General features: G+C 42.8%; 1 protein-coding gene across 4 annotated transcripts in view; it reads left to right on the top strand.

Annotated features, from left to right (window-relative positions):
* Nucleotides 1-26,215, top strand: part of ZNF423 (zinc finger protein 423) — a 311,610-nt gene that overhangs the window by 187,036 nt on the left and 98,359 nt on the right. For 3 of the 4 annotated variants that reach the window (XM_053271249.1, XM_053271248.1, XM_053271246.1), the window contains one exon: nucleotides 8,346-8,447. The exons of the other annotated variant lie outside the window; for it this stretch is intronic. In XM_053271249.1, coding sequence (XP_053127224.1) covers nucleotides 8,346-8,447 — 102 coding nt within the window. The remainder of the gene's footprint in view (nucleotides 1-8,345; nucleotides 8,448-26,215) is intronic. 4 annotated transcript variants of the gene reach the window in all.

Here is a 26,215-nt window from a genome sequence, read left to right as displayed (position 1 = left end):
GGAGACACATACTTGGGGCATCTTTTAAAGGAGGGCTTCTTAAATCCTGCACCTCTTCTCTTGGAGGCCAGTAACAAATGGCTGAAATGATGCAACAAGGGCCAGCTCCAGGTTTGCAGGGGTCCTTGGCAGGGAGACCTCTCCTGTCTGCGGCCAACCCTGTCTTTGCCTCCACAGTGCCCCATGTAGCATCGCAACACGACATGGCTTATTAGGAAGGGAAACATGGTGGGCAGTTGCAGCTATCTAGAACACTGCCAAGAATGAAATAGACCCACTTTTATCCCTGTGGTAAGGGGAAGCTCCTAGTTGCTGGCTGAGCCCAATCTGCCTCAGGAGCCAAGGCAGGTGTTGACTCTGAGCTCTTGACAGTTGCCTGAGGGCACCCTGTGCTGATGCTGGCCTTGGATATAACCAGTATGCCAACCCAAATTCCACCCCGTTTCCATGCTGCAGAATCCACTTGGCTTACTTGCAGCCTCCAATTTTAAGCCTTCAAGAAGAATGGTGGGGGAATCAACCAGCTTCTGCTCTGGGTTTGTTCAGTCCTTAGTTTTATTAAAATATTTCTTCATAGATTTTCTGTTTCAAATTGAAATGGCCAGTGTGGGCACATATTGAAGGCGGCCCCATCAACAGTGTGAAAACAGACAGATAGGAGCCACAGATCAAGCTAGCAAAGACAAGAGAATTGGGCATAACAATCTCAAAACACTAAAGGCCTGCCAGAGCAACAGCAGCAAAAAAATTCAGCTCAGTGTTATCAAGGCAAGACAAGTGGATTTCCCAGGGCAGGGAGTTCCTCAACCTGGATACTGTGACAGCAAAGTCTCATCCATACTTTCCTGCCCATCACACCTCAAATGGAGAAGGGGTGTGCAGAATGTGAGTTCTTCAGAACTAAAGGTGTTGAGTGAGTCTCAGGACTGCGTCACATTAGATAAGTTGTACACTGATGTCGCTTTGGTCTGGGAATGATGATTAACTCCGTCCGTAGGCACTCATGTGTGGCACTGTGAGTGTATGTTCTTCGGCCACATTGATGGTTTCTCAGAACAGTGAAAAACTTGCTTGTATGATGTAGCATGTGGCTGTGTGATAGAAGAGGCCATGGGTCAGTGGTGGAGCATGTATTTTGCATGCTGAAGCTCCCAAGTTCAGATTCTGGCATTTCTAGTTAGCAGGATTCCATGCAGGAAGGCTAGCAAAGGCCCTGCAGACCGGCTGCCAGTTGGAGCAGATAATACTGGGTTAGATGAACCAATGGAGCCTGACTTGGTTCATATGATTCATTGGAGCTCCTCTCACGATCACTGAGAAGAGCTCCGGGGCGGTCTGTGGGGAGAGCGGGTTACACTTAACCTCCCCACAGACTATCGTCCTTGTTCCCCTGGGTGGGCAGATTGCCCGGCCAGAAGACCAGCAGCTGCTCCCTGCAGCTCCAGGGGTCAGGGTGCAGGGAAGCACCGCTGCATGCCACCCCCTGGAGCTCCAATAATGCACTCCACGGGTGCACAGTGCAGTATTGCGATCCCCCTCCCCGAGTGTGCCAGCCACGGCTGCACACTCAATTAAAAAAAAATGAGGTTAAGGGAGCGCTCAACCGCATTTTGGAGGGAGGCTACTTAGGCGGGTTTGTTGCCGTGTAGCTGCCAGGATAGGGCCCAATCCTGGTTGTTCACATGCGTGTGCAAAACCGGGCTGGGGCCCCCTCATTGTATGCAGCAGGATTCATATTATTTCCTAGAAGGAATTTGCTTCTATATAGGAATGAAGTGCCTTGTGGGATGGCCTAAAGAACTGGAATGTTGGTTGGTGTGCCCTTTTAAGAATAGAACTTGTATGTTTCTTGGTAGCAGCTGGTTAATTAGGATATTCTTAGCTTTTCACCATTTTAAAAGCTGCTGTTTGGTAAATGCCACTCTCCCTTTAGAAGTGGTGGTTTGATCATGTCGAATGACTGCAATAAAGCAGTCTAATTATTGAGAGGAAATCCATGCAATCCCTCCAAAGTCTAATCATCATATCTGGAAGTGGTTAAGGCTGATACCAGAAAAGCTGCAACTTAGTAATAGCATTCAGGCATTAAGGCAGATTTTTTTAAAAAAGGAAAAAGTGACAGATTGTTTTTGAAGTATTACATGCAAATGATCAGCATGAACATATTTCTGGACTCCACAGTTGAATTTGTGAATTAATTATGGACACATTACGCATTCAAAATCTCTCTCCAGATTTCAAAAATGCCTATTTCAAGTGGTTGCTCTTTTTGAAATGTGAAGTTTTGAGGCCTCCTTCTCACATTGTATAGACTTTGACAGGTTAGCAAGATCTTTAAATATCTCTGCCAGGATCCAAAGAGGCATGTGGCAGGTTGTGTGCACCCAAGAGGATTTTGGCCTTGTGCTTCCCAAGCATCAGTTCCAAAATAAACAAGTTTTCAAATGGAGGGACAAACTACACTCTACTTGCATGATCACAACTTCAAGAACCAAACGTCACATTTGGTTGAATTTCATGACTGGAACTTCCCAAACGTTCCCCACTCCCTTTCAAAAAGCAGTTATGTAAGGAGGGATTGATCTGGAGGAAGGGAAGGGATTTTGTTTTTAACCCATTGTCTTGAATTGCCAGTTTTCTGTCTTTAATAGTGAATGCTATACAAGTCGGGGAATTGGCCCAGGTGCAAAGGGATATCCCTCCTTCTTGTCCCTGCAACCTGCTTTTATGGAATGGAATGGAATGAATTCAATTCCTTTATTATAGTCACAGACCAGCACAGTTTACAAACAGAAGTCCAACAAAAACCTATATAACCTACAGATTTACAATACAGTGGTTAAGCACATACTTAAGCATCCAGATCAGTTAACAATGATTCTTAACGAACGGTCTGGATTGTGTCCATCAGGTGGAAGGAACATGTCCATGTTGTGTTATATCTTCATAATTGGAGAACCAAACAGATTGCAGAGCTGAGGGAGTCAAAGGGGATTTAGAAAACTGAATTCTGCTGATCATTGAATTGGCGGCAGCTTTTTATTTGATCAAAAACTTTTGAATTGATTAATCTAAAGAATTCATTGACTAAATGCTGCAGCTCCGGCTTTTAGGATTTGATGATCTTGCTTTCTGCTTTGGGCGGAACGGATAGCTTTTCTGTAGATCTGTTTCAAGTGTCAGAGATGTTTGCAGGGTACAGTGCACACAGTTTTTGTGGCCTGTATGTGTTTTTCCCTATTAACTTCAGTGGAAGAGGCAGCACATCTGGAAAGAAAGATGCCCACTGAGCTGTGTCCTTTGTTGAAATGCTGAAAACCAGTATGCACAGGACAGAGCACTGAGTGCACATAAGCTAAATTTGAGGGCCTTTGACTTCATAGCTGTACATATTCTGTCTTTGTTCCACTCTGAAACAAAGTTTGTTCCCTAAAATATTAACTGTGCCACTCAGATATACTCTCTCTGTGTGTATTCTTTTCCAGTTACTATCTGTGCATATTTGTTCAGAGGAATTTTGAGCAAATATTATTTTGCTTTGCTGCTTTATCTACCCTCGGACGGAAACATCATTTCCCTTAATATATTCAGTCACATTTTCCTTCTTGCATTTTATCCCTCTTTCATTTACTGCTTGGGTAATGGTTGCTCAGTTTCACTGACATTTTTATAGCTGCTATGACAACATTCTCCTCTTGCATGATACATTCATAATCGGCTGTGATCGCGGCTTCACGTCGGCTTTCTCTCCTTCCTCGCCACGTTAAGATTCCTTTCAGCCCTCCAACCCAATTTTCATATGCAGTTGTGATTTCACCTGTTTAAACATTCTCCTGGAGGTTTCGTATTTGCGCATAAGGGGTGGTGGTGGTGGTTGATCAAACACCTTTTCTGCAATCAGCCATGAGTCTTTGGTATGACACGCCTAAAGTCAGTGTTAACAGGCATCTCAATCAATTTGCAGCATTTCAGCATCTGTTAACTAGTATGGCAAAAATGACACTTTCGCTTAAAGTTTGCTGTGCAGCACTGTGCTTAATGTGCCATTACTTTTTTAAACAGGCAAACCTGTTCTTCACTTTAGTTTCACTGTTTGCTTATTTTGAATGTTACGGGCTGTCTGGGAGAAAAAGTTCTTTTGTGATACTATCTGCCAGCTCCTTTTTAACTGCAAAGCTGTGTTAATATAATGGTATATTTCTGCATAGTCTCTCTGCCAGCAGGGAATGAAGGTAACATCACCGTATGGGACTTGTTCTGGAGCCAACAGGTGGCCAAATGTCTTGGAACTCTTTCTATGTTACCTTTTTACAAAGTTTCCTGTTCAGTGGCTGGTAAAAACACAAAGAAAAGCAGCTGTCTTTTGTTTGTGATCTTCTTAAGAAATGGACAGTCTATGTATTCAGAACAGTCGCATAGAACGGCCCTGTTAGGCCTGTACCACTTCGTAATGCAGGATGGGGACAGCATGTTTTAATGTTTCTGTTAAAAAGCACACGGAAAGCATCAGGGAGAAAAGCAGGCTAGAACCTTTCTTGATATGCTAGTTTTCCATAGACATGGAGCTTTGAGCATAGGGAAGTCATTCGATTATGAGATTCTCTCAACTTTCTGCCCACCACCACAGCTGCATTCTGAAAGATGTACAGTCCTTGTAGGGCTTCAGTTTCTGCCTTCAGGTTTCTGTGTGTAGAATCAGGAGAGTCAAGGTGGATCGCATATGTACACTGGCATCATCACTCTCTTGTCCTGTTGAAGCAGGCATTCTTGTCCGCAGCTAGTCTCTTTCAGCTGTTGACCTGGCATATCAAGCAGGGCATAGGCACCACCCGGCTCTGGCTAAAGGAGTATACTGCAAGGAGACATGCTATGTGCACCAAGGAAGCCTTACATCAATAGGCCACAACAAGTCAGGTGATACTTCTCTCTGTCTCCCTTAAAATATTCCAAGTCACATGTGCTCACTGTTGTATGTATGTGTAGGAGATCTCTTGGGGAGGAGAGCTGATCATGTGATAGTGAGCATGAATTGTCTCCTTTGGTAAGCAGGCTCAACTTTGGTTTGCTACATGGGAGCGCCATAATATATTCCCCTGAGGGGCTGGGGCGATAGCTTAGGGGAAGAGCATCTGAGGTCCCAGGTTCACTCCCTGGCATGGGCTCTCCAGCAGTCTTTTCTCTATTTTTTTTTTCATTTGTGTGCAGAATGAGTTTTGTTCTGGGCAGCAGTATCAGGGCAGTGTGCACGCACCTGCATTCAAAGTGGGACCTTCCTGCTTAAACTTGAGTGGGATCTGAAACCCTGAGCGGACATCACAAATTGTGTGAGCAGATGCGCATGTCTTAGAGGGAACTCTGATCTCCAGGTGGAGCTGAGAAAGAGACTCCTTCCTAAATCTTGGCGAGCTGCTGCCAGTCAGTGTAGACAATACCAAGCTAGATGGACCAATGATCTGACTTGGTTTAAGGCAGCTTCCTATGTTCCTTTTCTTGCACTGTATTCTCCTTCTTTCCTCTTTTGCCTTTCCATTTTCGATGGCACCGGCTCCATGACTGCCTTAGCCAAACTTTTATTTGATACCTCTTACAGGTCAGGAGTAAAGTTTGATTATGTTGCTGTTGCTAGTAAAACCGTGGTGTTCAAACAAGAGAATTTTCAGCATAGAACTTGGCTGTGCACCCAGCAGAAAACAAAAATTATTTGGATGGTAGTTACAGGACCAAATTTATATTGTAGTTTTAATTCTCTTGGTGTCAATTTGGTGTTTCGTCTTTAATTAAAGGTCAACAGAAATTGAACTGCAAACCTCAGGGAGACTTTAAACAGGTCCTTTAAGCTATGAGGCTGCCCATTAGAGATGGTCTTTACTGCAGATTTTATTCTATTGCTGCTAAAGTTGTTGAGCAAGTTAAAGTAGAATGCTGCTCTCTGTTTGCCGGCAAGTATGAACAATGTCATTCACGGAACTTTCTTCCTAGTCAATCATCCCTCTCCCCACCCCAGCAGTGAGTGTATAATGCATGGAGCTTGGTTCTTCCTTTTGAACGTTATTGTGAGTTTTCAGTAGTAGCCTTTTTAAATTTAAGGTTTTAAGCCATTTCAGATATGAAGTAATGAAGGAGGCAAGTACCTTTATAAAGGTGCCATGGAAAAATGAGGGATCCAGGGGAGGAAATATGAGGGATCTAATGGAGAAATGTGTGATTGATTCCAGGCACATGATCTGAAGTTGGGGTCCAGTCACATGAACTTCTATGGACTATGTATGTTCAAGCAAGAAAGGTCTCCTTGACCACAGTAGGGAATAGGAGGGTGCACCTTTAGCCTGTATAATTGGCCGGCAATATGAGGGCTATGGATTGGCCAGGCCTGGCAGAAATACTAAGAGCCTAGCTTTCTGCCTTTGCCTGGTCAACAGAGCAATAACAACTGCTTGCTGCACTTCAGGGACCCTGGGCTGAAGCATACTCACTCCAGGTCTGGATCAGCATATGGCCATCTCTGACTTGAGCAGAATGGGGCAGAAGGCAGAAGGGGGGAGAGCTGGTCTTGTGGTAGCAAGCATGACTTGTCCCCATAGCTAAGCAGGGTCTGCCCTGGTTGCATCTGAATGGGAGACCTGATGTGTGAGCACTGCAAGATATTCCCTCAGGGGATGGAGCCGCTCTGGGAAGAGCAGAAGGTTCCAAGTTCCCTCCCTGGCAGCATCTCCAAGATAGGGCTGAGAGAGATTCCTGCCTGCAACCTTGGAGAATACCATGCTGCCAGTCTGTGAAGACAATACTGAGCTAGATAGACCAATGGTCTGACTCAGTATATGGCAGTTTCCTATGTTCCCTATGTTCCTAAGGCACAGCAGCTGTATCCTGATGCCTTACTGCCTAGGAGCCTGTAATGGTACAGTCACCGAGAGCAGGACACAACATGGTGTGCCACGCCAGAAAGGGCCAGAGCAGAAACCAGTAAGGATTGTGGTGCTCTCTGTCATAGTAACCCGTATGTCAAGCAGTATTGTGAGTATGTCAAGGAGTACCCATATCGCTTAAGCATGCCAGCCTTGCCAACTTGCTCCCATTTGAGCTTGTAAAAGAGAAGCCTTTTGGTGTTGCCTTTGAAGACTCTCTGAAATGTTATTTTAAAACAGCTGGCTCATCACAGCCCATTCATTAGAGTTTAAATTAGAGAAGAAACATTGAGTTTTTAAACTTTCTGCATAGACTACTATGTAGTCTATAGACTACTAACTTCCTGATGCAGGGTGGGGGCGGGGTATGTGCTAACCTAGCCAAATGTTATGGTCTCAAAGATCAGTGAAGTCTGTACTAGTTTGTATAACTGCTACATGAATCTCTCAGGACTGATGTACACATTCAGGAAAAGCAAGTGGTACCATCCTTCTGGAGCTGTAGCTCTCCAAAATGCAGGAGGCCAGGAAATGGAATGTTGAGTGTAGGAAGCTGTGTTTTGCTGAACTGGTCCATCTAGCTCAATACTGGCTCATCTGACTGCCAGGAGCTCTTCAGGGTTTCTGACTGTGTCCTTTACCCAGGCATTGAACCCAAGGGCCTTCTCTGCTCCTGAGCTACAAGTCAATCTGTTTTTGAATGCTTCCATGCATAGAACAAAATGAAATATATCCTCCATGCATGTACCATTAGATACATGTCTTCTCTGCCCTTCCTCCAAGGAGCTCAGAACAAGGTATTCTCAGTCCTTGATCATCCAATGAGCTTTATGTCTGAGTGACTGCTTTGAACCTGGGTCTTCCCACTAACCTGTACATCACACTGCCTATAGCTATATAAGAAGCATTTGCACCTGTTGATTCTCGACTTCTGCAGTGGCACAGTCCTATAAGGGTCATTCCACATCCTTTTCTGAACATGTGACTTGGGACTGAGTTTGAGCCATCATTTACTGGTCTGAAAGTGGTCTTAAGTCTTAAACGTAAGCAGTCTTGGTCTTAAAATTAATTAATTAAGACCAACATGCTCTAAACAGAAGTCCAGGAGGGAAAAGCTGTCTGTCATTTCTTTAGTAGTGGTCTAGAGTTCCTTTGACTTGAACTTTTTACAGTCAGAATTTCAAGGTAAGAGGCTATTGCATGCTTCTCTCCCCAGTTACTTTTTTGTGGTTCCGTGATGAGTTCTCAGAGGCTTCATTTCCAGGGATGAAGAAGGAGGGTCAGGGCAAAAATAACGGTGTGTTCCATCGGCTTCCTCGCAAGCCAGTCACTTCCGCATGCTCCCTCTGCACCCCTTCTCGGTTTGTTTTGCATTCACCCATGAACGACTCCTTGCCTTGTGGGGAGGAGTTGAGCCTCTTTGCCTCCTGTTTCCTGTAGGTGCAGCCCAAGCCCCAGTCCCAGCCCCAAATGCTGAGGTCTTGCATTCTTTTCCAGCCCCTGGATTACTGGAGAGGAGGATTATGAAAAATGCTATAACAGGTAGGAGATTCAGTACGGCATTCATGTTTTAAAAGAGCCCTAAAACCAACCCCCGCCCTCAAAACTATGATGGCAAATTCTTGCTAAGGAAGAGTTAACATGTTGGATGTCTTGTTTATGCTCCTCATCCCACTAAGCTTTCCTTTAGTGACATTGATAAGCTGTTCAGTTTCGCTTCCCTATGTATTCACACACTTGCTATTTAGAAGGGCGGGGGCGGGAAAAGCAATGGCTTTCGGGTCAGTTACAATTGAAACTGGGGGGAAACAACCCCCCCCCAACCAAAAAGCAACTTGCAAATGTTTACATTGTTGTGATTAACGTCCCAGAAATACACGGAAATGTATCTCTATATTTTAAACAAAAACTTCTGTCCGTTGGCTCCCATTTTAGAGCCTCGCCAATTTAGTAAGTTTTGACATTTGTTCAACAGGCCACACTTTTAGTAATTTGTAAAAATGTATATAAGGGCAGTTCACAGGGCCATAAATTGGGTAGGAGACTAATCCTACCTAGTTTCAGAAACTGGGAGGGCTCCTCTTTTGCGCTCTTGTGCTTGTAAAAAGCAAAGTTTTGATCGTCTGTCAAGTCACAGCTGAGTAGGACAAGCTTGCCCTGCCCAAACTTGGTCCCCAGCTTCAGAACAAAGTAGAAAGGAAAACCATCCTGCTCACCTGGGGCTTGACAGACGATCAAGCTTCCCACCACTGACCTTGCTTTGCACACGAGTACCACCTTATATAAAATCTCAGGACAGGTTTACAGTCCAACCAAAACCTAACGGTCATATAAACAGATTAAAATTACCATAAATAAAACTTTAACACCTCTTAAATGAATAGCCTGCTAAAACAGGTATGTTTTCAAAAGTTGTTTAAAAACCATCCAAATGGGACTGTACCCAGATCCTGTAACTGGATAGGACTCGTCTTCTACCCAGTTGATGAACATGTGAACTGATCTTTAATGTTTTAATGATGTGCAAACTCTTAGCAATAAGTATTGTAGAAACCGCAGTAGATTACAGAATAAAGAATACTGTTAGTTTTGCTATCTAGTATTCCCAAGAAGACAACCCGGCCATGAGGTATATTGGGCATATTATACATCGTCATTCCTTTAGGGTCTGATCCACTATACCTGAACTAAGAGACAGGAGCTTAATCCTGATTAAACTACTCAGTGGAAGTACTATTCAACTTATGTTGTTCTTTAGAGTAACTCCTGAGTAGTACCGTTGAGTAACATAGGCTGGGTATATGAGGAGCTGCCCAGCCTAGAACTGGGAACACAACTCGACATACAGTAGTTCTGTGTGGTGAACCTTTTAGGGCTTCAGGCTGGAGCATCTCTCTGGGCAGTGAAAGTACCCAGCCCAAGGACTCAACCCAGCCAGGTTTCTTATTCACTCTCCACATCAGGAAGGGCTACAAAGGTTCCTGCTCCATTTAGAACTTTGCCTGGTAGGGATCCTCTTTGTTGGCCCTGGCTCTTGCTCAACTCCTGCTTACTCCTAAGCCCTGCAAGACAGTTTTACCATATATAAGAGAGAGAATCTGAGGCAATATTATGACCTCAGAATGGTGGTACATCTGCTGGTCACCTCCAGACTTGACTTCTGCAATATGCTCTATGTGGGGCTGCCTTTGTACGTAGTCTGGAAACTGCAATTGGTACAGAATGCAGCAGCCAAGTTGGTCTCTGGGTCATCTTGGAGAGATCACATTGCTTCTGAGTTGAAAGTGCTACAGTGGCTGCCGATAGGTTTCTGGGCAGAATACAAAGTTCTGGTTATAACCTATAAAGCCCAAAATGGCTTAGGCCCTGGGTATTTTAAGAGAACATCTTCTTCACCATGAGCCCCACCGCCCATTGAGATCATCCGGAGAAGTTCATCTGCAGTTGCCACTGGCTTGTCTGGTGACCACATGAGGACAGGCCTTGCTGCCCTGAGACTGTGGAATGTGTTCCCTACTGAAATATGAGCTTCCCCATCTCTGACATATCTCTTCACCCAAGCTTTTAAATCTGACTCTGGTTTTAAATAGTTTTAAGGTTTTTATTTTTCTGTGTTTTAACCTGTTTTATGCCGCTGTATGCTGCCCAGAGATGAAAGTTTAGGGCAGTGTACAAATTTGATAGATAAATAAATAAAAATAAAATAAAATATCATTACACCCCCCAACATTTCGTGCTTGATACTGTATATGTATAATATTTGTCTATATTATTAGGCATCAAATACCAGCTCCAAAGTGCTTGATAGAAATGTTTGTTTGGATTGATACCAACTGGAAATAGATGATCCTTTGGTTAAAAGTGTTTAGCCCATGGTTTCTCCTATAGTTGTCTCAATCATCTTTTGTTCACCTTCATTTAAAATTATCCCCAGCAGACAATATCTGACAATACTTTTCTTGTCAGTTCAGTTTCATACTGAGATTGAACTAGCCATCTATCTGCTCAGTAGCATCTTGATGCTGGCAGACTGGTCAACTTCACCTCCTCTGATCAGCTTTGTAGCTAAGAGATGCCTTCTTTTGCAGAGTTTGCCTTCTTTTCTGTCATACTTTTAGCTTGATCTGAGGTTCTTCTTTTTGCTCAAGAAAGTGGGAACAGAAACCACCTTAATACACTCAAGTTGCAGGAGGGCACACATACAATCGCTAACTCTTTCTGAGGGTTGCAGCTACTTCGTCTTACTGTAGGCTCTTTATTGAAACTATGTTAATAGGCAAAACTCCAGTAAGCAAAAGGTTTGTAGGTTATACTAAGAGTACCATATTGATTTCAAGAATTAAGAACATCACATAGTCTGGATGTACTTTTTGTCCAAAGCTAGCTAGTTAGGTTCAGTGTCGAAGACTCCAGAGATACATTTCTTAGGACGTGTGGGCAATTTACAATCCATGTCCTGCACACATTCTCAGATCCCTTTTGTGTGTCCTTTGAGGGGCTGGGTACATCTGCTAAAATAATCTTCCCTCCCAATGCTATAACTGCACCCCACTTTCCTAACATCCGCACACAACTTTTAGTTCTTCCTTTTAAACCTCTTTGCTTCTCTTCCCGTTACTATGAGGCTGAGAACACAAAATGGCTGTCACACTGGTGCCATGTTGAGTGACTTGGGAGAAGGCACCTTCCTCTCTTCCTGGGTACAACTTCTCATCTATCTTGAGTTCAGGTTCATCCAGCTGCACCACACTATCTTTTTCAATGGTGTGTGTGTGTGTGTGTGTGTGTGTGTGTGTGTGTGTGTGTGTGTGTGTGTGTGTGTGGTGAAACATCTAGTGAATATTTCTATTCCCCCACCCCACCCTATTCTGTATTAATGCTGCTTTTAAAAGCCACTAATTACTTATATACCCAATAGTAAGAAATGTTTAAAATATACAGCCCAGCAGTTAAATATGTTAATAGGGAATTATTAAAGTGAAGTGTGGATTCTTGTCATGAGCCTTAATAGTTCCTCTAAATCTGTTTTGATTTATTGAGTCAATGTGGGAGGCATTAATATCTCCTGTCACAGCCTTTAATGCGTACAGATTTTCCAGGTTTCGACTTACGGTCCACTTGGAGCCGTTAGTCTCAAATGGCACAATGAGGGGTGCCATTCTGGAGTGCTGAGCTTTCTCTGCCAAAAGTTGTTCTGAAACCAAAAAAGAAAGAAAAAACCCTTTGCACCTGCAGAGTAACCTGTGTTGGGGAGAAAGATAAGCAGCGACGAGGGATTTTTAAAAAGCAGCAACTTAAAATGTCACCCCATCCGAGTAAAATATTGAGTGGCTTTAAAATCCTTGTAAGTATTGAGAGACCAGCTTTTGTTCTGCAGTGGGGCTGGAGCGTGGGGCTGGAACTGGAATACCTTGTGTTTGGGAACACTGCCATGGATGTTGCTCCATGCTTCCAAGACAATGCACTCTTGGGAGGGGCTCCTGCTTGCCATCTTCTAGGTAACACAGAGAGTTCCATTACTTATACAGCAAGTGCACAATCACCCGTTTCGGACAATAATGCTGTGGCTTCTCTATGTATTCACTAAGTGTGCATGAGGGCGGCAATTGACAGAGGGTGGAGCTGAGACCTCTCATACAGTTTTATTTTTCCAAGGATGAATAATACTTCTGTTCTTCACCTGTATTTCTGAGCAATCCTAGAAAATGTTGGTTAATTTTCATTGGACCCATGGAATGTTGAGGCAAGCTTTAAAAGGGCTTATCTGGTGAGAGCTCAAATGCTGCAAAGTTTTTCTCCCTGAAGAACAAGTAAATCATTGAGGTTTGAGGGTTAACATCACACGTTTATTTCTTCAACAGAGGTGTTTGCCTCGTTGAAAGGGCAACTAGACTGGTGAATGTTCAGCTTAGCTTTGATTTTAAGACATCCCTGATCTGGAGGTTTGCGTCTAGAAAAGCTTGTAGGGCTAGCTTTGTAGTTTATGTGGAGAAGCAGAAGATGCAACCCTTCTGTAGATTTGTTTCATACAAGAATTTTTGCTTTTCTGACTCCAGATTCTTTAGTCTAAGTTTTTCATTTCAAGGAACTTTTTTATTATTCAGAGTCTTTGATTTGCTGGAATGGTAAATACTTGTCTTGTTGAACAGGTGCATAAGTGGGAGATGCAATTTAAGGATAACTGCAAAGGGCTCACATTGAGGAAGATGAAATGCTAGTTTCTTTAAACATCTGTGTAGTGGCCATGGTCTCATAAAAAAGGAGTGCAGGACCTTTTCCCTTGAGTATGAATTAGATTGTATGGAACATTCTTTCATGGAGCAAGCACTGAGAGTCTGCTGGTGATAATCCAGAGGATGAAATTGTCTGGCTGTGACTAGCTAGATGAGATCAGAGATGATCCTCTGATTTTGTTTGGTGCAGATGCTGCTTTGGGACATTGAATCCTTAAGCACAGTGATGTCCACTCTTCACTTATTCAGATGTCTATGCTCGATGTGTTCTTGTTGATTTATATAGTCTATTGTTAAAAATTAAATCCCATACAAGAGGAACTGTACTTAGTTTAAAATGTAAGAAGAGAATCTAAAATGAAAAGCTTACCTCTCCTACAATACTTTTAACAATACAATCCTTCAATACATTTTAAAACAGATCTTGATTGCCTTCCTTCTCCAATCCTCCATCAAGCCCTCTACTTCTGTGGTTGAGACCAAAGATAACAAGTGTTGACGGATATCTTTTGGGCCATTTGTGCTGATTTGGGGAACTGCCACTTAATTTTGGGATCTTGATCGGTGTATGTGTGGTAAGAATTGTGTATGGGCTGTGATGCACACATTGCAGGAATACATTCTGTTGCCAACATGGATATTTGTTCTTCAGCTAAGAACTGATGGAATCAGGACCCATCTACTCATTACAACATACAGCTGATTTTTGATCTGGAGTCACGATGAGGAATTGGGCTATTTGGCTTATACACTTATGAAATCACCTCTACCTTTAGTCAAACTAGAAGCGAATCTCAGGTTTGTGTATTTCCTCCCCTGTTCCTTCACTGTCAGTAGAAAGTGATGTCTGTAGAAAGTGACATCCAAAAGATATTGAACCTGCTTTAAGAGTGGGAAGAAACATGTGTGCCTGGCTGCTTTCTGATCTCGCAGCATTTAGAGACAAGATGGAGAAAATATCAACTGCAGGATCACAACAGCATCCTTTCAACAGCCTGCTCCTTTTTAATTTTCCTGAGCCTGTTCCGTCTGTATTATATTATTGGTACAACAAACAAGTTTGGGATGAAATTCTGTCCACTCCCTTTCCCTTGCTATGGGGTGCTTTGGGACTTGGGCATGCTGGGATAAGGGACTCCATATTTTAACAGCAAGGCCATCTGGCCAAGTTGGCCTGCTACTGAAGCTTGGTCATTTTGAGTGGCAAAAGGCTGTTCTCACTACAGCTCTGATCTTAGTGTCGTTCAGTGCTCGTTTCCCATGCAACAGTGCCGGAATATCTCATTTCAGTTCCTGTTTGCAGTGTTCCTCGGCTCCATCTCTTGCTCCTCTGCCAAGCTGGCAGGGCTTGAAGGTTGACTTCCTGTGCAGATGATGTAAAAGTGCCTATGTGGATTCTTCCTTTGCAGCCATTGGGAGATAAAAGTCAGGACGCTGGGGATTATAAAGAGGGAGCCAAATTATATTTATAATATTAAAGTTGAGTGCATTTGTGGTTTTTCTGTCCTCTAGGGTTTTTCATAAGTAGAAAAACATGAATTAGCATTTTCCATTTCCATATATTGACTGGAAAAATAGCCTCCTCCCAATTAAGACCTATAGCTTTTCGGATGTATGCAACAATTTTATAAAATATTTACAACAAGATTTGCATTTTACATGGTATTACGGGTTTGCGCTCTCTCTCTCTCTCTCTCTCTCTCTCTCTCTCTCTCTCTCTCTCTCTCTCTCTCTCGTATTTGCAGGAAGGGCTTAGGCCTAGGAGAGCAAATGCATTCTGCGGACTGGGAGGGGAAATAAATCTAAAAATTGACTCACTAGCAAGGAGCACTCGAGAACGTCCACTGTTGATTGTGGTCTCCAGTAATTATCTAAAGTCAATTTTTTGCCAACCACATATTTTGTTATATCATCTTTAAAGGCTGTGCTCCCTCTGGAAATCTATTACTTTCCCCCTTTAAAACTGGCATTGGAAAAGACTGTTTTCAGCTTTGTGTTAGACAGATAAGTGGAGTGCTCCCCCCCGCCCTCCAGCCGCTGAATGTAAATGCGTGTTGTAAAGAACATAGCTATTTCCTGGATAATTTGCAGTTGTATATTTTATGTTAATTTCACCGAAAATATTGCACCCCTGCCAGGTTTAGTAGAGGCTCACTGTGATATGAATAATTTCTAGCAAATCATTTTTTTTTCCTCATTTAAGATTTGGCACCTTTTAAAGATTTTAATAATAGCAACAAGGAAGAAGATTTAGAACAAGCAAGACGGTGCAGCCAGAGAGAGACGCACGTTGAGAGAGAATGTAAACTAGCAAGAATAATTACATGGCAAACACTTTTCCACAGATGTTTTTTCCCCTTCCCCCTTCCTCCTTGTAATGTAATAACTATTTACTAAACTGTTTATTTTAGGCCTTGGTTTACAATAAAATATTTATACTTGCTTTGCTATAATAAAAAATATTGACAAAATACTATTGAGAGTTTAAAAAGACAATTGGCATTTTACTTCCTAGACAGCAAAGGTGGTAGACATCTCACTCTCCCCCCCCCCGCCCCGTGTATCTCCAGGAATGCTTAGATCTGGTGTGGCGTGGTGGATAAGGCTGCGATCCTGTGCACGTTTCCTGGGAGTAAGCCCTATTGATCTCAGTGGCTGACATCCTGACTACATTTATTAGGAGAAGTCCTGTTGAAATGTAGTAGTCCTTTAGAGCAGGGATTCCCACCCTTGGGTCCCCAAATGTCCTTTGACTACAGCTTCCATCATCCCTGGCCATTGTGGCAGCGGGTGATGGGAGTTAAATCAACCAACGATATCTGTTGGTTTAAGGTTGGGAACCCCTCCTTTAGAATAACTCTGGAGTAGTATTCTTCGGGGAAATGTCTTGATTAGCAAGCCAGAGATTAAGAACATAAGACCAGCCCTGCTGGATCAGGCCCAATGCCCATCTACTCCTGCATCCTGTTTCACACAGTGGCCCACCAGATGCTGCTGGAAGCCTACAGGCAGGAGTTGAGGGCATGCCCTCTCTTTTGCTGTTGCTCCCCTGCAACTGGTACTCAGAGGCATCCTGCCTTTGAGGCTAGAGGTGGCCTATAGCCCTCCGACTAGTAGCCATTGAGAGACCTCTCCTCCATGATAGACCTCTCCTCCAAACCCCCCTTAAAGCCATCCAGGTTGTTGGCGGTCACTACGTCTTGTGGCAGAGAATTCCACAAGTAGATTATGCGTTGTGTGAAAAAGTACTTCCGTTTGTCAGTCGTAAATTTCCTGGCAATCAGTTTCATGGGATGACCCCTGGTTCTAGTGTTATGTGAGAGGGAGAAGAATTTTCTCTATCTATTTTCTCCACTCCATGCATGATTTTATAGACCTCTATCATGTCTCCCCACAGTCTTCTTTTTTCTAAACTAAATAGCCCCAGGTGTTGGTAGCCTTGCCTCATAAGAAAGGTGCTTTAGGCCCCTGATCATCTTGGTTGCCCTTTTCTGCACCTTTTCCAATTCTGCAATGTCTTTTTTTAGATGTGGTGACCATAATTGTATGCAGTACACTAGGTGTGGCCGCACTATAGTTTTGTATAAGTGCATTATAATATTAGCAGTTTTGTTTTCAATTCGCTTCCTAATGATCCCTAGGTTGCCGGTTCAAATCTTCGCTGGTATGTTTCCCAGACTGTGGGCCTTAAATTGCTAGCAACATATTTCACGTGCTTACTTAATCTTTGCCACAGGCATGAAGTTGGGTGGTTCAAGGTTTGCTGCTGGAAAGAAATCTGAATTGCACTTCTGGAATTTGAGGTTTTTCTCCAGGTTATGTTGGAGGGCTATAGCCCTATCCAGCCCCCACACAGTACCTCCAGTGACTGTTGCTGGTGTCTATCTTATGTTTCTTTTTAGATTGTGAGCCCTTTGGGGGCAGGGACACATCTTATTTATTTTTTATTTCTCTCTGTAAACCACCTTGTGGCATTTTTGGAAGGGCGGTATAGAAATCAAATCATCATCATCATTATTATTATTATTATTATTATTATTATTATTATTATTGGCCAATGGAAACTGCCCAATGGAAGCAACATCAAGAACCTGGAAGAGAAAGAACATTACAAATACTTGGGCATTCTCCAGGCTGATAACATCGCACACACTGAAGTTAAAAGAAAAATTGGAAGTGAATACATCAGGAGAGTTAGAAAAATCCTCAAGTCCAAACTCTTTGGGGTACATTTGCAACACTTGTATCTTGACCAATTTGAACCAAATGGTGTTTCCAATCTTGTTTCCAATTTTACCATCCCATTCAACATACAGTGAAATCTGGCAATTTCTGGATTGTTTGTTTTTGAGGGCTGTGCGGGTAGCTTGCTTTTAGCAGTGGTACTCTTCTTAGTGGGTGGTGGCCACCGTTTTTTATCCACAGTTCCCTTTGTAATGATGCTATGTGGTGACAGAACGGTTCAGAAGGAAATTGTGGACTGAAAACATAGTCACTAAACAGCAAGAACAGAACCACCATGTAGGAGGCAGTAACGCTGCAACAAGGTGAGCTGGGAATACTTTAGCCACCCACAAATGTGAACTGAAATTTCTTCTTGGAGAAATTGTGTATCAATCTGTTTAAGCAGTCCCCTCCCCCGCCCCCCGGCAAGTTTATTTTTATTTTATTCACCATTTTATTCAGCTTCAGAAAACATTGAGGAGGGAGGTAGAAATGTACGTTTTGCCTTCAGTTTTTTGTTTTTGCATAATTGCAATGCAGTTTGTGCAGGGAATGGAAAATACACAACAGTTCTGTGCACGCTTAAAAAGTGAACAAAAGAGGGAGCTAAGAACTTCTTAAAAGCTGTGCTGTTTAAAGCCTAATTATGGATAATAGATGTTTTTGCATTTTCTACTCTGTCAACATAGTTTTTCATGGCTGCTTCAAGCATGAACGGACACACACCATTTAAAAGAATGTCTGTTTTAAAAGATCCATCCAATCTGCTGGACTGGTCATATTGAGACTGGGACAAGGTTCTTACTTTCCATTTTAAGCATTGGAACCTTGATGTGACATTAAAATTCCTGCTGGCTTTATAATTCTTTAATAATGTTTAAGATGGACACATACATTAAGGCCATCAGCTATTAAGTGGTCTAGAGCTTTTGAGTGAGTTAGCGTAAATATTCTAGGGATGAGTTGGTGAATGGGTTTTTGCTCATGTTCAGCATCTGATTACTCTAGTTTTCTCCCAGTGACCATCCGGGAGAAGGGAGAGGCATCCTTCCTTTCGATTGTGCAGCTTGATTGCTTGCATGACTCATCTGAAGCCCTTGCAGTGAACTTGCTCTTTGTTGTGCTGCACTCTGCAGGATTGTATGGGGTGATCTGTAGCAGTTGGTGAGTGGATGGTCCTGCATTTTGGTGGATGGCTGAGCATCTTCTAAGTGTATGGCCTGGGGCAGCCCCCTTGTAATTCCCTGGGGAATGCAAAGCCTGCCATCAGGCTTGCGGCCAAGTAACACTCATGTCGAGGCAACTATATATGTACACCAGCACTTTTACATGGGGACTGGCTCTACAGTCTTGGAAATGCGGTCTCTGCGTTTGCATGAATCACAGCCATTGTGTGGAATACTGGGAGGCAACATTCCCTGTGCTCACATTGGATTGGCTCAGAAATGAAGCCAAATGACTTCCAAAAAGGGGGGGAAAGTGATCTTGATTTTACAAGCCAATCTGACTTGGGAAGCCCCACAACCACCACCTGCTTCCACAAGCCCCCTACCATCTGTCACCTCATTAGCACCCAATCCTGCTGCATGAATGGACCAAACCTAAGATGTGAATAATCCTGGTCACCCTCATTTTGAGCCCCAAATTTCTGTGGTGAGCAAAAGGCGCTTCTGCTTGTGCAGACTTTACGATCCATTGCAATGGAGGATGCTGTTCTGTCTGTGCATGCCTTTCCGCAAAGAGCTGCTCCCTCCTTTAAAGTGAATGGAGAAACAATGTATGCACAGTAGTGCCTCTGGGCCTGTTCCCTTGAATCCTTCTTGGATTCAAAGGATTGCTCCAGCCTTGTGTTTTCAAGATGATTAATATCAAAATATAATCAAGGGTTCCACCACGTTGTATAATGTGCCACCAAAGAAGAAGGGTCTAGCTGCCACTGTTGCCACGTTGGTTAGTGGTTGCAGTTTAACCTTTAGTTGGCAGGAGGCTGGGACTCCTGATGCAAATGAATATGTGTTTCCTGTGTGTAAATTGGCTCCTAGTAAAGCAAATTAGCCTGCTCCCTTCCATGTTGCCTCTTTAAGGGCCTTTTATCACATTAGAAATCATTATCCTCAGCAGTAATTTTGAAAATCGGCCTGAGCTCTGCCCTTCATTACAGAGCAAGCTTAAATGAGGGAGAAGTGAGCCCCCTCTTACCTTTGTGCAAGGAATCAATTTGCAATTGAAAATAAATCCTATTGAGGTACCCCTAGCTTTCCCTTTACTGGTATGGGTCAGCATTTTCTCAGAGGAGGCCAACTATGATTCTGACTTAATGAGATTTTCTGCTTTGTGTAAAAGTAAAAATGAAGTGATCAGATTTTAACCAGGATTTTAACCAGTCTGATCCAAGAACAAACTGGTCAGTCCTGTTTTGGTTTACCAGTAAATTACATTGGCTTGGAACGAAACCAGCAACAAATTGTTGCTTAGAGGAAGAGACGAGAGAGATTTTCCTTTAATATGTGTTTCAGCAGCCCCTTTAAAATCACAAATTGCTTCATTGACTTTCTCTCAATTTTTCAAATTTACTGTTATTACTGTCTTGCCAGGCAAACCAGATAACTGACTGAGGGCTGAACTAGGTAACATGCATTAGGTAACTTGTAGGTAGAGCTGGTCTGGGGAAGAGAGCCAGTCTTGTGGTAGCAAGCATGAACTGTCCCCTTTGCTAAGCAGGATCCATCTTAGTTTGCAGTTGAATGGAAGACTACATGTAAGCATTGTAAGAAATTCCACTTAGGAGATGGGGCTGCTCTGCAAAAAGGTTCCAAGTTCCTTCCCTGGGGTCTCCAAGAGAGAGAATCCTGCCTGCAAACTTGGAGAAGCCTCTGCCAGTCTGTGCATACAATATGGAGCTAGATGGACCAATTATCTAACTTGGTATATGGCAGCTTCCTATGAAAGATTTGTGAATAGGAACTGCTGTGTCTTTTTTAAAAAGTGAAAGTCGTGTGTGTGTGGGTGTGGGTGTGTGTAGAAGAGATCAGATCATGGCTGTAGTACAAAGAAGGCTTTTAAACAAATAGTTTTAAAAGCAACAACCTGTACCCTGACCCCTGTTCCAATTGTGCTCCATTTTCTACAGCTGCCTTTAATTTTCATTCCCCCTACCCCAAAGGGCAATCTTAGCTGTTCATGTCAAGTTGTCCCCCAACTAGAGTAGAGTTGTCCAAGTCCACTTAGTAAGAGTGACTAGTGAATGTAATAGCTGTCATGGTCTCCCCCCCGCCAAGAATCCTGGGATTTGTAGTAGGGAGAGGATGCTAAGAACTTGTTATAGATTCTCCCTGGAAGAACTACAGTGCCCTGAAGCCCGGGAGTGGCTTAGTCTTGTGCAAGGGCAGCCTCACACTGCCACTGAACCTGCAGGTCAAAAAGCTTCTGTTCAGGAAACATCCACGGAAACATGGTTGCCTGGGAAAATGTAGCATCTAAAGCAGCCAAGTATGGATGTGGCCCCAAATGCTGCTGCAAACGTGGGAATTGCTGCTGGCTGTATCTATGAGTGCCAGTTTATTTTTGTATTGATCTGGTTCAGACAATATTCTAATCCATGGTTTAGATCAGAGGTTCCCAGACTTGGTCCTCAAATTTTGTTGGACCACAGTTCCCATTATTCCTGGCTGCAATGGTTTTGTGACTGGGGATGATGAGAGTTGTAGTCCAAGTACATTCGGGGACGTGGTCCATTTGAGGAATTGGTCCATTAAGCTATGCAGGTGTGTCCCCAAGAGAAGTCAAGTAAAGGCTTCCCTATCACTGCATTTCTATAGTGGGAAAATGTTTACTTCTTGTTCTTTTTATTATTATCTATTGTTATTCTTCCTCTCCCATTATGCTAGAACTCCAACTTGCCCAGTGAAATTATTTAGAACAGCTGAATTGAACCCATTTTTGGAGCAGATCTCTTTTTCTGAGGAAGTCTTCCTATGAGATTACTTCATTGTGGTTCCTCTTTTATGGCACCAAGCATGATTTTCTCTGCTCACAGAAGTGGAGTGACTATTCAGTTCCACCAAAGAAAAAGATGGAAGAAGCAATATTTCTAAACTTAAATTCAGGGTTTGTGGTTGCAGTGTGTTGCCACTTGCTGCATTATAGCGGCATCTAGTGACACAATACAAGTATTACACATATCAGCACACTGATCAAAAGAAAGAGTGTGTGTTCAAGTGAGTGGAGCTATCCAAATAATAATTTTCAAGCCTTTCAACTGGAGACTGTTCAAAAGGTTGTTTTTTCACTTGCAAAGAGCTAAATTCACTTACATGTCCTAGTATCAAAAGTTAATCTAAGGCCTCTCTCAGTCTTTTGCCAGCTTATAACATCCCCTGAACATTTAATCTAATTTAATATTTATTTATTTTGACTTTATTTGGTAAGACTTGTGTTTGAGACCTAGGCCAAGAATAATCTAAATTTGGCAATTTGGAGAAGGGAAAAAAGCTGTAATTGGAGTGGCCCAAATGTAGTTTCACACAAATGTTGGCATCTCCTCAGCGTGCCATGACAGCAGCTGGACTTCATTAAGTGCTGGTGTTAATTATTGGGAGACTGAAGATTCAGTATGCATGCAAAAACAATAGGAGTAACTCTTGAGGAAGGTCACCTTGAACTCTGGGCTTGTGGAGGAAAAGAGAAAGAACAGAAGAGACGAAGGATTGATGGCTACAACCTTTTTTGCTTCAAGTTGATTTTTAATTGGGGATAGAAAACAATGGTTTGGCCATCAGAATTATTTTGTAATTGATTGGTCTTGTTGTTAAGTAGACATGAAAGGTGTGTTTGTGTCTGTTTCTGTGTATAGTGTGTATCTAGGAGAGGTGTATTGTGCTCTTATAATCTGTCCTGCAATCATGTGAGTGGGAGACAGTAATGTTATGTTTTCATGTAATGTGTTTGAGTATTCCTTGTTTTATTCTCCTGAGTTTCTTCTCAGCCACATACAGTGTAGTTTGAGGAAGGATTATTAATAGCTTCGTATACTGTATGCAGTATTCTATTGAGAAAGCCTGTTAGGACTCTGTATCTAAGGGGAAAATGTTTAAAGAGGAAGGCGGGGGAGGGAACAGGCGAATGTCATGAAGAACCGCGGTCCCGTAATCTAGTGATTGCCTGGGAATGCCGTATCGCAAAACTGACGACACCTAGGCAGAAGCGGGCCAATGCAACCCTCGGCGCAATGCAACCCATTCGAACTTAGGTGGGTGTTTCCCCTAATTTTGCTGGTAAATCTCATAATTGTTCGAGAAAACAACTCAAGGGACTGAGGTGGAAAGGAATTGCAAGTGTGTGTGTGTGTGTGTGTGTGTGATATGGGGGAGTGAAGAAGACTGGAGAAGAATTAGGTTATTGCATTTCCTCCTTAATTCTTCATCAGGGCTGCGGCTTCTTTTTTGCTGGAGAGAGGGAGAGAGGAGAGAGAGAGAGAGAGAGAGAGAGAGAAATCAATGCATTCTGATTCTATAATTTCCCATGGTGCCTCACTCAGAGCACAGGGTGCCCTGGGAGGTGACATACCCGGTCATGGAAGCTTGCACTCTCCCTCTCCCTCTCTCTTTCTCTCTCTCTCCCCCCCACCCTTCCAGTGGAAGAATTCATTGGAATTTCACAACCTTTGCGTGCTTTTGTGAAAACACTCATTTGTGTTTGCGCCAACCCGCTAATGGCGGATGCCGGGGTTTGAGAATCCCACCTACATTCGGTGCTCGTTATGGCATGGAATGCGCCGTTAATAATGCATCTGTGAAACTCAGCTGTGAGGGAGCCAAGTAATTATCCCACCGTAGCGTTCCCTGCTTCAGTGTCATCACAACTGGGGCTTCATTAAAAGTCCTAACGGTGGAGATGTTGTGTGGTGTAGCCTGTGTGTATATGTGTGTGCGAATATATATATATATATATATATATATATATATATATATATATATATTCATTTAAATTATCAGCAATGCCATGGCTCAGAGGTAATTTGACTTTTTGAAACCGTGGAGCCCCTGTGAATTTCCTTCCTCTTCTCCCTCTCGCTGCCGTACCAGCTGATCAGCCCCAGAAGAACAAAAGGTTTATCTGAAGCTATGAAGCATATATTCACCAGCTTCTGGCGTCTAGATAAAAAAAAAAAATCAAAGTACTCCATTGAACATGTTAATACTGAGCAAAATGCACACAGTCAGACACTAAACCTTTACAGGGATTTAGGCATTTGAAAAGTGATACTCTGATCAGGTCTTGAGTCAGTTTCCTTAAGCATGGAGTCAAACAAAAATCAGAAAATTATATACGTTTTAAAATAAATGGGATGCTTGCCATTTCTCCTCCTGTTATGTGTTTCTTCTTGTCTGTTGTGTGTGTGTGTGGTCGGAGAGGCTGTCGCAGTCTTGAAGAACAACACTTAAGTTGCCATGTATTTTTGCCTTGTGTACAGGGTTTTTCTTGCATCTTAGTATAAAACATAGGAAAGTGAAAGGAAAGGTTGTCCCATCGAATCGGTGTCAACTGCTGGCAACTACAAGCCCTGTGGTTGTCTTTGGTAGAATACAGGAGGGGTTTACCATTGCCAACGCCCATGCAGTATGAGATGATGCCTTTCAGCATCTTCCTATATTGCTGCTGCCTGATATAGGAGTTTCCCATATTCTGGCAAACACATCAGCGGAGATTCGAACCAACAGCCTCCTGCTCTCTAGGCAGGTTTCCTCCCCGCTGCACCATTAGGTGGCTGCCTTATACTGAGTCAGACCAATTGTTCATCTAGCTCAGTATTGTCTGCACTGACTGGCAGCAGCTCTCCAAGATTTCAGGCAGGAGTCTTTCCCACCCCTACCTGGAGATGCTGTCAGGGAGTGCACCTCAGACTTTCTGCATCCAAAGGGGATGCTCTGCTGCTGTGCTATGGGCCCATCCCCATATTACTGCATGATTAATATTGTGGGTGTGTTCTCATTGATCTAAGGTGGGGCTGTAGGTTAGAGCTTAGAAGGCCCAAAGTCATCAGAAAAGAACATAAGGAAAGCCCTTATAAAATATAATATCATATCCTGCTTGTCATAGTTACCAGTCAGGCGCAATGGTCTTCCCCCAGTGTTGTTCCTCAAAAAACTGATATTTACAGGTATACTGCCTCTAAAACATGGAGGTTCTACTTGGCCATCAACAACCAGTGATAAAGCTATCCTCCCCAGTAATAAAGCTATCCTCCCCTCTGAAATTTGACTAATTCTCTTTTAAGTGGTTACCCAAAATTTTTGTGGCAAATTCTATGAATCAGTTATGCTGTGTGTGAGAGAGTCCTTTCCCTTGACTGCCCTGAGTCTAAAGCCCATCAGTTTTATTGTAATGAAGAGAGAGAGGAAAAACCTATTCACTCTTTCCATTTTCTTCACGCCATGCATAGTTTTATATGTCAGTTCTTCCCCTACTTCAGTTAAAATATCTCCAGTGGCATGTCTAGGAGAAACCTCTGCCATTAAGAGTTTGAAACTATTGGGCTAGGTAGACCAACATTCTAAATTCATATAATATCTTCTTACGAAAGATAAGCAGTTTATTTACCAGTGTACTGGTTGAATGGAGACACAAGTTGCCTTTAACATAACAAATCTCTTGTGAGATTAGAGCAAAAGTTGATCCTATAAAGCATTCTCTTTTGGGTAATGGTTACCAGTCCAATGTCTCTGGGTGATCCACAGACAGGATGCAAGGGGCTTGGTTGTCCCCATTGCTTGACCTCCAGCATTTGGTACTAGAAGGACACTATCTTGTTTTGAGCCGCCTCGAGCAGTAATATACTGGAGGGGCAGGGTATACATATTTTAAATAAATAACCTATTGGACTAGGTAGATCAGCGTGCCAAATGCATATAATGCCTAGCCTTGCAAAGTGTTTTAAGTTGCCTTGGATTTTTTTTTAAAGAAAGGTGGGATATAATTGTTTAATACATTACTAAATTAATACATTTGTTCACAAAATTTATTAGTGCACACACACACACACACACACACACACACACACACACACACACACACACAGCTTGTCCATTGACCTGTCCATTGATACATAGATGAATTTAAAGCCAGCTTTTATTTTATTTTATTTTTTTTTTTACATTTTATATCCCGCTCTTTCGCCAAGGAGCCCAGAGCGGTGCACTACATACTTGAGTTTCTCCTTCACAACAACCCTGTGAAGTGGGCTAGGCTGAGAGAGAGGTGACTGGCCCAGAGTCACCCAGCAAGTCTCATTATAGTCACCTAGCAAGAATTTTTTTTTTTGCGGGGGGGACCCCTTCTACTCTCAAATCTAAGAAAAGCAAGCTTAAAATATCTAAGTATTCCGGAATTTAAAAATGTAAAAGAAAGTCTGAAGTGGAATGCATGTGTGTGTGTAAGCACCTTGTATTGCTGATTCTTTTTCACAGATTCTAATGGACCAAGGGGTCCCCCCAATCCCTGGTTGCTCCTGTGCACAAAGCCACCCCCCAAAATTGTTCAGGGTTGTATATGTGAACATCCATTTCACTCCCCTCTTTCTCTGTTTAATTTGAACCAGGTTTTTCTAGAACTCTGTCTAGAACTTGTTCTTTACTATCAGGGTTCAGCCTAGGAAGATGTGAAATGATAGCTGGTTTCCGAACATTTCAGAATAGAATAACCATAAGGAATCTTGCATCGCTGTCAGACACTTTATGAAAGCACTTTCCTGGGTATTTTCTCTTACAGCAGCTGCAGCTTCTTCAGCAAATGCAAACAGTTAATTAGAGTACACTTCATACTTTTCTGTCTGACTTGTCCTCAGGGGAAGGAAAT

The sequence above is a fragment of the Hemicordylus capensis genome, chromosome 9 (assembly GCF_027244095.1).
Source record: "Hemicordylus capensis ecotype Gifberg chromosome 9, rHemCap1.1.pri, whole genome shotgun sequence".
NCBI classification, from domain to species: Eukaryota; Metazoa; Chordata; class Lepidosauria; order Squamata; family Cordylidae; genus Hemicordylus; species Hemicordylus capensis.
This window is presented reverse-complemented; position numbering and strand designations above follow the sequence as displayed.